Below are 11707 nucleotides of genomic sequence, written 5' to 3'. Positions count from 1 at the left end.
ACCGGCTGTTGTCCCTGTGCCCCTACAGATTACTGCTCCACAGCCCATGCCCGCAAAGTTCTACCTTTCAGCTGTAAAAATGGTGTTTTTCCGAAGAACAAGCTTTCACATTCAGAGCTTCAGTCCAAGTACAGTGGACAACAGATTCTTGGAGCTAATTAGCACTGTTAGAAAACTTTTTTTTCTATATTGACCCCCTTACAAGAAAGAGGAAGTTTATGTATATTGTATCTTGGATTCTTTCATTAGCATTTCACTTTCTGAAGTAATGCAACTGAAAATGAAGTATCTCTAGAAAAAATTAAGACTCAAAACACTTTAGTATTTTCAGTGATAGTTTATTTACTCACTTTTAAACATTAAAGTACGCAAAGCAGTTAAAATGCTACTGTAACTTGAAAAGGAGATTTTGTTTGAAGGTGAAGGAAGGCTAAAATTATTAGCAAAGACTATTCAGTGTGGCCAACCAGCCTCTTAAACCTAAACCTGAGCAATTTAAACAGAATTAAAACCATGCTAATTACAAAAACTTACCATGAGGTTCCTTGCAGGGGGTCACAGTTAGTCTTTGGAGGTCCAAGAACACCATTTTAAAGTGTTACTCAGCAGAAGTAGCTGGTAATAGTGCAAGTGCTAAAATGCAAAATTCACAGATGGGACAGTTTGGAGATTATTCTGATTAAGGTGCAGAAAAAAAATGTAACCAACTTTTTCAGTGGAATATGAACAAATCTGTGGGATTTCTTTCTGAGCCTGGGTGTTTAGAAACCCTCTTTAAACTAAGCACATTAAGGCACAACTGATTTTTTAATTCTGCAGGTGGAAAACTCAGTCATGCAGTTTTGTTTGCTGTTTAGATGCTCTGCTATTCACAAGCCTCAGTGGGATAGAGTAATGAAGATTCACTTGAAAATTACATAGGTTAAAAACTGTGTAATTATCCATATTCACAGCTACAGCACAGTACTATGGTGTATAGAAAAATACAGATCAAAGCTGCAGTGGGTTGCAACCCCAAGTACACAACATAATTCCTCAAGCTCATACCACAAGTGGAAAATAACCTTCCCCTTGTTTCTGCTCTAATGCATTGCACTTAGTTAAGAAGCTGCCTCCTACATGACACCTCTGCACCTGTCATAACTCAGTTCAAACTTTAGCAGTCTGTGTATATTTACAGTGCTTTATTCATCTGGAAACTCCTGAGACTAGTTTTAACAGGCGTTAAGAGCATTCTTCTGGGCTGGAAGTGTGGCAGAAGCCTGCTTCCTGTGAGTGGGCTAATCTAAAAACAAGTTAAAAGCATCCATCCCCAAAGGAGATGTGGACAGAAATCCATCATGACAGCAACTCTGTTTCCCCCAACCCACTTCTGATAAGGAACTTCCATTGCTAAAAGAACAAGTAACGTTCCTTGGCACAGATGAAATCTGGAGGGAGCTGCTTACCAGTCTAGGTGCGGGCAACCCAAGGTGTGGGACCTGGATTTTAGATCTATGTCACTGCACAGTGCAAGGCTACAGTGGCTTAGAGGAGAGTGTCAGGTATCGATACGTTCTGAGCGGTGGCTCCTTTAGAACCTGCTTATCTGAAACAAACCGAGTGACTGCAAAAAGCTTTACAGAAGTTCATCGCAAAAGGGTAAAATTAATTAACTGCTATGAATTCTTTGCATTCAGGGCTGCAAAACAAAGACACATATTACTTAAATCAGTTTTATTTAAGAATTTCCTACAGTGACAAATCTTATAAAAAGCATCCAAACACGAAACTGCAGCAAACAGCATTCTTTTGGGTATCTTACAAACAGTGGAACTTCCACCCTGGAGAGGCACACTGAGCTCTAGTGATCTCTGCTAAAAGAGCTACTGCAAAGCACACCGCAAGCTCAATGTTCTCATCACAAACCCCCATCATCTTCAGGTCACATTACCACACTTACAAATCATTAACAGAAAAAAAACACACACCATACAGCATTCACAGCAGTTGACATAAGGGAAAAGAAATACAAATATTCATTTCACGTAACACATTCAACTAATTGATTAACTAGGTAGAGAACCCACTTAAAGTCTTCCACGTGTGGATGTCCTTTGAATGCAATAAACACTCGTACGTTATCTGCTATCATTGCTCTCCGCACACTCTCTCACCAAAGCCACAGGATTGAGAGACATCTCGCCAAGTCAAATAAAATCCCATTAATGCACCACCAAGTCTCTGCATGCGCTCGCTCCTTTATCTCGCACATACCAGCCCTCTCATGCCTCGGCACCACCACCAATCCCACACATGGCTTCAAAAGTTCAAACAGCCTTCTGGTTCCATCTCACAGCCTTGCGTTCACAGCGTTGATACGACTCCATGAAATAAAGAGTAGCGGATAAAAATGGAACACCCACCGTCTAAGACGCAGCATGTGCGGTGTGATGAAGTATTCTTGGATGAGAAAGCATGTAGACAGAAGTATTCCTAAGGCAGAATATTTACAGCACTGCTTTCAATGAAGTGCTTCTTCCATACACATTTGAAATGAGATGAACTGCGGAGATTAAATGAAGCCTTCATATCGTACTTTAGTATGGAGGGGAGACAGTGTTAAAAAAAACAAACGAACACAAACAAAAATGACACTGTGTTGTCCAACGGGGCACTTGGAGAGTCTTATGGTGGGATCAAATTAAAAACAAGAGGGAGAGAATGCTGTCTCTGACCAATGGTTCCATTTCGAACATGCAGAGAACTCAGGTAGCCAGGAAACAAGGGGTAAAGTATTACAGGATAAACCTTTCCTATTGACTGTAGTGTCAGTTCACCTATCGGGCAAACAGCAATCCACTTCCAAACATTCAAAATTCCAACTAGATATGTAACAAAACTTAGAAAATTCCTTTTACCTTTCTTTTTCTTTTTTTCTTTTTTTTTTTTTAGAAAAGAAAAATGTCAAAAATACTGCTGAATATACTGCACACCGAACAAATTCATTTGGAAAACTTTAGCATATATGTAATTTACAGTATACTTACCATAAGTTAGAAAAATTTGATTTCCCACCATAGAGTCAGTATCAGAGCCCACTGCATCTACATTCCCCAGCCTGATGACTTGGAATCCATGCTTGAACCAAAGCCTCCGTTAAACCCACTGCTGGAGCCTGCGTTCGACGCTGAGCCCCAGCCTATCGCTGCTCCCGAGTTGGACCCTCCGTATGAGTTGTTGCCTGAACTAAAACCCTGGTTCTGCTCCCGCTGCATGTTGCCCTGAGGCTGGTTGTTTCCCGAGGGCCCTGACTGGTTCTGCTGGCTGGCCAGCATGCCCATCATGCCCCAGCTGCTCTGCAGGGCAGCCTGCGCTGCTGCCATCATGGCAGGGTTGATGCTAAAGGCCCCGAAGTTCATACCCCCGCCCATGTTGCTGCCCTGGTTGTTGCCCAGTCCTCCCCCACCTCCTCTGCTGTTACCAAACCCCCCCTGATTCCCAAAGCCTCCCGGGTTACCACCAAATCTTCCACCTCTCTCTAACTGTCTACTGCTATTGTGCTTAGGTTCAGCATTGGATATATGTACGCTGATTCCTTTAATGATCAAGTCCTCTCCACAAAGAGACTGGGCAACCTATAAGAAATAAGGGACTGATTAAATGTATGTTAGATGTCCTTTTTTTCATAAATGTTAGCAGTACAAGACAAAACACAAAACATCCCCTACAATTCTGAGCAGATATTTATCCTGCAAAGAAAGCATATGCATGTACTTAATTCAATTTGAAGTGATTTAGCTTTGCATTCATCACTACACTAACTGTAGTACAAAGTCCTGTCTGCACAGCTGCATCTAAAAGTGTAGTCTCAGTCCATTCAATAAATCAGACAGTGGACAAGTAAGCATTTCATGTGTACGTCCAGAAATGATACTTTATCATGCTACTAAAATGTAGTCTATGAAGTTAAAATATTTTAAGACTTACCTGATCATCTGCAAATGTAACAAAAGCAAAAGCTCGGAAGGGTTTAGGAATGAAGACATCTACCACCTCCCCATACTGGGCAAAGAACTGTCGGAGTTCATCTGCTGTCATGTCCTCGGTGCAGCGTCCAACAAACACCTTCCTGCTGCGCAAAGGCTCATCGGGACTTTGCTGGAGAGAATTGAAGGAAAAAACTATCACACCTATAGTCCTTGAGAACTGAGTTACTGGATGGTAAATGACACACTTAATCTAGCCTGTTCTGAGGGCTGCTGATGGAAGAAAGTTTGAGATTGTAAATTTAAGACTTAAATAAATTTTAAAAATTCTATTCCAAGAACATGGCTGCATCTTGGTAAAGGTGGGGGGAAGAACCACAAGAAAATGAGCATGGGAGCAACACACACGGATGGTGACAAGGCCACTGCAGAAGAACACTTTTTTGTAATAACTGCACACAGAGACAAGAATAGAAGCTATAGGTTCCAGTTTGGAACTCAAAGACTTGTTCTGCTCTTCCCCAAATTAGTGATTCCATCTGCTTCATTCTGCATTTATTCATGTAACAGGCAAGTTAGGCAGGGATTGCTGGACATCAAACACAGATTTCTATTTGTACTTCATTCCCTCACATAATGAGTGATTTTCCCAACATTTCAAATTACTTCCAGCTCACCCACCTGCTCCCTGTTTTCCTTCTTTGCTCTCACTCGCTCTGTTCATTCACAGTAAAGCCACATCCGAGAGCGGATATTTAATCTGTGCAGCTGCTCTCCCCTGACACAGCTGATGAAGAGGTGCACTTGGAGTGTTTGGTACAAATAAAAGCAGTGGTAAATCCCAAAGTACCTTAGAGTTGGGAAGTTTACAGTCACACCATCTTCCATCGATCATGTGACGCTGAGACATTACTTTCACTTGCGTTTCGTAATCCGTGAACCGAACAAACCCAAAACCTTTTGAGTGGCCTGTTTTAATATCCTTCTTAACCTAGGTGGGAAAAAAAAAAACAAAAACCAGAAGTAACCACTAGTACGAAGCATGTTGTTACTGAATGAATTTGGCAAAAATCTGTTTGAGAGTTCACCTGTCTTCCAACCATTCTTATCACAGCAACCTCTAATTCCTTAACATCTTCTCCCAAAATTAACAGGCTCATGGAAAAAAAAAAAGACATCCTTAGGAAAAATGGATCCTTAGGAATCCAAAATTAACAGGCTCATGGAAAAAAAAAAAGACATCCTTAGGAAGAGACATGGCTTCTGATCTTGTCCAAGTTTATAAAGCTCCTTTGTTTCTACTGCTTTCTCAGGAGCCTGATATTTACCCAATGTCCCTCCTTACTTGAGCTGCAATTGGATTTTACCTGCACCATCAGAACTTCTCCAAAGGTACTGAAATATTCCTTTAAGTCTTGTTCAGTGGTTTTCCAGGGAAGACCCAAGACTATTAAATCTGAAGTCTTCTGCACTGCTCGTTTCACTTTCACAGCTGATGATGCATCAGTTTCATCCATTTTTCTCTTATTATCTGAATATAAAAAAATATATTAGACATCCTCAGTGCTGGAAATTGACCCACTGACTATGAACTGCACGGTGTTAAATTATAACCCATGATGAGGAAGAGTACAGACTGCAAGAGACACACACCAGCTGTTGAGAGCTAAATGGAACACATATCTGACGGCCCTGAACCAAAGCCAGTCCACAACCGGGTCCGCCTCCAAAATGCAAACTAACCCAGTTAGTTCTGCATTAGTTAAGAATTATCCAGCAACATTCACAGTCTCATAAGGTGGGAAAAACATGAACTTTTAACAAGACTACTTCACTAGCAATTTATTTCCTTCCGCTCTTTTTTTGGGGGGTGGAGCACGGTGGTCAGGTTTCTCCTTTCCTGAGCACTCCTAAATGGTACCTCTGACCAATCCATGCCTTGAGGAAAAGTGGCTGTGAGTACAGAGATTACGGTACACTTCAAAGGGTACCGTTTGAAGGCCTATACAAGCCTAACCTTCAAGGATAATGCAAGACTTTGTCTTTAAAGTACTTGTTTAGGTTGAGTGTTAAAAAAGTAAAAAATTCAATGGGGTCAAACCTACTCGGCAGAACATACACCTGAATAAATCATTGATCTCTGTGAACTGGAGAGTTAAAGAATAACATGTTGCCATGTTGCTTCAGCAGCGACTGAGACCTTAAAGAAAGCAGCTCTGAACAAAGATCCGAAGCCACGAGAACAAACCTTTGGGATAATTCACGACGTAGACGAGGTTTCCCCAGCCGGCCTCAGGGGCGTGCAGGATGCCCTCGACCAGCCGGACTCCTCGCATGCACTGCGACACCGGGTTTCTGTAGCGCAGCCCGCACGCCCCGGGGAACTGCGCCGTCACCGTGGACAACAGCACCGTGCCGTCGTCCTCGGACGGGATTTCGATGGGCTCATCGTTCTCGTCCTCCGTCACCCGGATATACTCCGACATCTTCGCTGGAAGTTACTGAAGTACAAAAAGGAAAGAGCAGGCGTAAGCGATCACCCTATCCCCCTGACTTGGCTTTCATCTTTTCCGGCCTGAGGCACGAATCTCTCTTTATTACACAACAGGGGGCACTGAAACGCGCTATTCATTAACACTAAAGCCTCCCGGCCTGCCGTAAACCTCGGCCCGTCCTGGACCTACGGAGATACCAAGAGCGACTTAGTCCCCGAGCACGGCGGAAATTCCCAGAGGCGCCATGGGCTACCTCCGCGGAGCCGGGAGCACAGTCCCCGCCGGCCTCGCAGCCTGCGAGCCGGGAGCACAGTCCCCGCCGGCCCGCCCGAGCCCGCGACCTCCGGATGCGGCTCCACCCGCCCCAGCCCAGCGGGCGGGCGGCCGAGCCAGGCCCCACCCGGCCCCGCTCACCGGTCAGGAAAGGGAGCGACGTCCCGAAAACCCCTCAAAACCACCTCCGCCGCACTCTACCCGCCGCCGCACAAAATGGCGGCCGCGGCCTCTCAGAGGCCGGGCCGGGGCGCGGGCCGAACCATTCCAGGCGGCCGAGGGGGAAGCGAACTGTGGCGAGGCGCTCGGAGCGCGGGAGAGCGTGGAGCCTCGGCCGTGCCCAAGCGGGCGCCGCCCGCTCACAGCCGGAGATGGGCCGGCATTCTCGGAACCGACGGCGGCGACGGGAGCTCTCAGAGCTGCGCTCCCCCCAGTCGCGGGACTGGTGGTGCGGTCCTGTCCGCGCCTGCGCGAGCGCGGGAGCTGCCGGGAGACGGCTCTGTCCGGGACCTGTCTGTGAGGGCCGTAACGGCTAAACTCCGGTATGGGAACTAGCTCCCGGGCCAGCTCCGTGTAGGTGGCCTGGAGCAGCCGTTAGCAAAGACATCCTTGACAAAGCTCAGTGACGCCTCTCTCCCGTTTCCGCTACCAGAAAGAACGAGGCCACCTCGTTAAAAAATAACCAAAAACAACCAAACACCAAAACCCAAACTTGTCCACCTGGCGTGTTCAGCATGGAGAAGAATGAGGGGAAACCTCATCGCAACCTACAGCTTCCTCGTGAGGGGCAGCGGAGGGGTAGCTCCGATCTCTGCTCTCGGCGACTAGTGACAGGACCCGAGGGAACGGCTGGAGGTGTGTCGGGGGAGGTTTAGGCAAATGTATCCGAAAAAGATGCTTCCTCCAGAGGATGGTCGGGCACTAAACAAGCTCCCAAGGCAGTGGTCACGGTCCCAAGGCTGCCAGAGCTCAATGAGTGTTTAGACAAGGCTCTCAGGGACAGGGTGGGATTGCTAGGGTGTGCTGTGGACGAGTTGGACTGTTTGATACTATGGGTCCCTTCCCACTCAGGAGATTAAGTGATTTCTAGAAAAAAACAACTACAAAAAACAACCAAATAAAACAAGCAAAACAAACAAACAAACAAACAAAACCCCCAAAAAACAAACAAAATCCTTTAAGCAAACAGAAAACAACCCAAACCCCCTCCAATATCTTAGGGGTAAAAACAAAGCAATCGCATTTCCCATAGACTCTTCTAACAAGGCCTAAGTAGTGGAGCAGTGTTTCCAGGGAAGATGAGGGGTCTCCACCTGTGAGGAGAACTTTCCTGTGAATCTTCTGAGATGTACCCAGGGCTCTTCCAGTTGCACAGGAGGAGACTCCACATGCACTTGAAGATCCCTTTTTCACAGAACTGGACAGAAGAGAATGGAAACATTAAAGATGCAATCTGTTATCAGCATCACCCTGGAAGTGCTGGCGTTGAATTTTATGTGTAAGTTGGAAAAGGACACAAAGCCTGTCACCAACAGAGGCATGTGAGCAATACTGGCTGAGTATTGCTCTTGAACAGCATCATTCTGCACTGGCTAGGAAGAATTGATCCAACATGCCTCTGCAGATCTTATGCAGGTATTCCCTGAGGACCTTGGGAAGAACTAGATTAACCAGGCTGACTAATGTAGAGTTTCATCGTTGCTCATTTCTGTATCTCATACTTGTCTAGTCTGACACTGTCCCCAACAATGGATTCATTGCTCACAATCAATGTCTTCATTAATTCCTCAAGTTAAAAAAAAAGAAAGAAAAGAAAAGAGAAGTGAAAAGAACCAACCAGCCAAAAAAATAAACCCAGAAAATCCGCCCAAAGAATCCCATGAAAATAAAGGGCTATTAGTAAGGACAGATGTCTCTACTGCTAGAAAAGGTTAATCCAGTACCTTGCATTAATGGCTTCTGCTGAGAGTATTTACGACTCCCACTTTAGATTTCTTCAAGGGGAAAAATTGGCTCCCAGCACCACTGAAGCTCAGGTCATCCATGCCAGTGTGACTTGAGACTCAGTTTTACCATTTAATTACCATTTTTCAGCAGAGTTCTGAGAGGACCTGACTAGACACAGGCTAAAAAAAGAAGAAGAAATGTATATTGTGGATCACTCAAAGAAATTTTCTAGTGATCCACAATATACATCCCAAAGCCAGGTCTGGTGTTGCCAACTCAGCATGGAGACCGCCAGTGTTGTTTGAACATGCTGTGAGGACGGAATTGTAGTATGTCAGCATTGTGTGCTGCACCATTTCCACTCAGAGTTTAGCAGTAGCGCTGTTTAAGAGGTTGTTGTGATGCTGAAGCAGAGCAGCCTCCATCTCACACAACATCTGGTAGTAATTTCACTAATGAGCAGAGTAAGCACCAGCCTTGGACTAGATTTTGTGCAGGTAGAAGCTTGACGAGAACGGGCAGCTCTGTGCTGACTGTAAAACAGGGAGGGAAAGAAGGACAATTAGCCATCAGAGACTTCTGCCCCAAAATGGTCCTTGTTTGTTGCTTGTTGGCAACAAACAAGCTTAGAATTAAGCAAATGTCACTGTTCCTTTTCTGTGTGAATCAGAATCCTTGCAGCACTTCCGTTCTGTTATTTTGCATTATGATTAGGTTTAAATTAAGCAATTAACAGTAGCATTGCTCTTGAAGTTAGTACACCAGCATACCACTAGTTAACTCACTGGTTCCCTCACGCTGGCAATTCCAAGGGCCCATGGGTGCATACAAATACAGTATGTGGTGCTAGCCATCATGTATATTGACTTAAGTGTGCCCAGAGGCACAAAACAAAATGCAATACAATAATTTTTTGCTGCTCTAGGTTAAGTGTGCTCATGGGTACAAGCAAACTCAGTAAAATGATCAACTGTTCGCCCTCCCAAAAGCACTTGGGATGAAAAACAGCATCAACAGGCACCTAGATATAAGCTCCTGATACAAAAACACCATGCAGCTGTGGGTAGGGAAAAACACGAAGTGCCCGGGCCTATTCCTAATTACAGAGCAGTAAAAGACAGGAGAATTTAATGAATAATGGTGTATTGGTCTAGTCAGATTGATAAGGAGGATGAACAGTTTCTCCATAAATATCTACCATAATTAGAGCTTTCCATTCACAAGCAAGTTTTCAACATAAAAAGTTTACTCATGCCCAGCAGTCTAAAACTACTAAAGAAAAGTTTCCCTGAAACAAAATAAGTAGTTTTCACCCACATAAAGTACCTGTAAAGATCGCTTAGTCCACGGTACTCACAGTCCTCCTAATTCCCTCAGCTAAAACCCCACTTAAGACTTCATTATAGTGCCTGAAATATTTAAAGCAATTTTACCATGATCCTATGAAACGATGATTCCAGTTATCTCATTTCTAATCCACCTGAGATAGTTTAATCCTGTTTCATAAAGAGGAAGAGTTTCTGCATTCCTTTTGGTTCATACCCTTATTTACTTAACTCTTCTAGACTGATTAGAACAGGTGATGTGTTTTTTAATCTCTCAGCAAACACATTGAAAATCAAGTTTTTTTAATAGGTTTGGCTCTTTTAAAATTCCAGAAGGGCTCAGTGGCTCAGTCTGGGTCCTTTCAGCCATAGCAGCTATTGGGTGAGGCTTGTTGGAGTCCATGTCACTGGAACTCCAGGGCTCACCAGCCAGGTGTGGTGATGTCCTGGCTGCTACGCAGCAAGCTCAGCCCCAGCAAACAAAAGGACTAGCCTGGCTGAGAGCTCTGGTAGGAGCTAAGAAGCTTCTGTAGTTACTGGAAACTCAAATGGTGACAAAGAGGCCCCTCTGAGCTCCAAAGCCACTGCTGGCATTGGCCTGCTGGCTCCTACCTTTGTGAGCTGCAAAGAGTTTAGAACAGTGGGGATTATCTGCCATCTCTACCCTCTTGTTTGAGTGGTACCTGTGGGAACTGTCAAACATTTGCATCTTACACAGGGAATGCAAAAATCACCTATCTCTGTTTTGTTTGGCAAAGTTAGATCAAACCATCTTCAAGTCATCTCCCTTGCCTTTCTAGAGCATCCAATACCAGAGCCTGGGAAGAATTTCTCCCTGTGATTCACAGAGGTATCTAGTCAGTTCCCAGAGCTCAGTTCCCGATGCTGATATGCCAAGCATCTTCCAAAGGAGTTTGATTCCTTGTACAGTGTAGTGGAGCTGGGATTCAGAGAATGGGATTCAGAGTCTCTTTTTGGCTAGATTCTATAGAAACTCCCAGCATGGAAGAGCATGAACTTCCATCAGCATAGGTTGGCATAAACCAAAGGATAAAACCCATAGACTGGGAACTGATCCATAAAATTGCATGCTTTGGTGTGTGACAGGTTCTAAATACCGAATACAAACATTGGAATTTACAGAGGGGGTTGGAAATAGGCTCCTTCAAAAGTCACAGGCGGCTTGGGTAAGGTCAGGTACTCTGAGCAAGTACTCTCTTGTCACACCTGGAATAGTGTGAAGGACAGCTTTGGCAGGATCTGTTCACAAGCTGTTTTGTCTAGTTTTCCTTCTATGTTTTTTTATCTTTTTCTGCTTTTCTCTCAAGGACAGGGCAGTAGTTTTTTGCTGGTTTTGAATGATGCACATTGAAGCGAGAGCTGAAGGATAAGACAAAGGCTGTTTTTAAAATAGTTAGGCTTTACTGCCTGGTGATATTTTTTTGAAATACATTTACTGAAGATTTATGTAAAATCTATTTTTTGTCTGCTTAAAATATCTGAAATGGATGTACAGGTCAAAATTTAATGCATATTGGTTTTCATTATCTTAAATCATTTGCAATATAAATGATTTATGATGACATCAGACCTTTTTTCTTTGGCTGTCCACCATAAATTGAGGCCCACCCAAATTTCCAGCCTTAGCTGTATTTCTGCATTCCTGGCCTCAGTAACTATAATCTCAGTTCTGTGATTC

The 11707-nt window shown here is 44.3% G+C and overlaps 1 protein-coding gene across 1 annotated transcript; it reads right to left on the bottom strand.

Annotated features, from left to right (window-relative positions):
- Positions 1 to 1701: 1701 nt before the first annotated feature.
- On the bottom strand, positions 1702 to 7143 carry TARDBP (TAR DNA binding protein). The gene is made up of 6 exons (XM_009095511.4): positions 6878 to 7143; positions 6217 to 6469; positions 5336 to 5499; positions 4819 to 4959; positions 3970 to 4140; positions 1702 to 3617 (listed from the first exon to the last, which is right to left on the bottom strand). Exons 2-6 carry the CDS (start codon positions 6452 to 6454, stop codon positions 3087 to 3089), a joined length of 1245 nt encoding a protein of 414 aa, XP_009093759.1. The 5' UTR covers positions 6455 to 6469; positions 6878 to 7143; the 3' UTR covers positions 1702 to 3086.
- Positions 7144 to 11707: the final 4564 nt, after the last annotated feature.

Source organism: Serinus canaria, chromosome 21 (genome assembly GCF_022539315.1).
Source record: "Serinus canaria isolate serCan28SL12 chromosome 21, serCan2020, whole genome shotgun sequence".
Classification (NCBI taxonomy): Eukaryota; Metazoa; Chordata; class Aves; order Passeriformes; family Fringillidae; genus Serinus; species Serinus canaria.
This window is presented reverse-complemented; position numbering and strand designations above follow the sequence as displayed.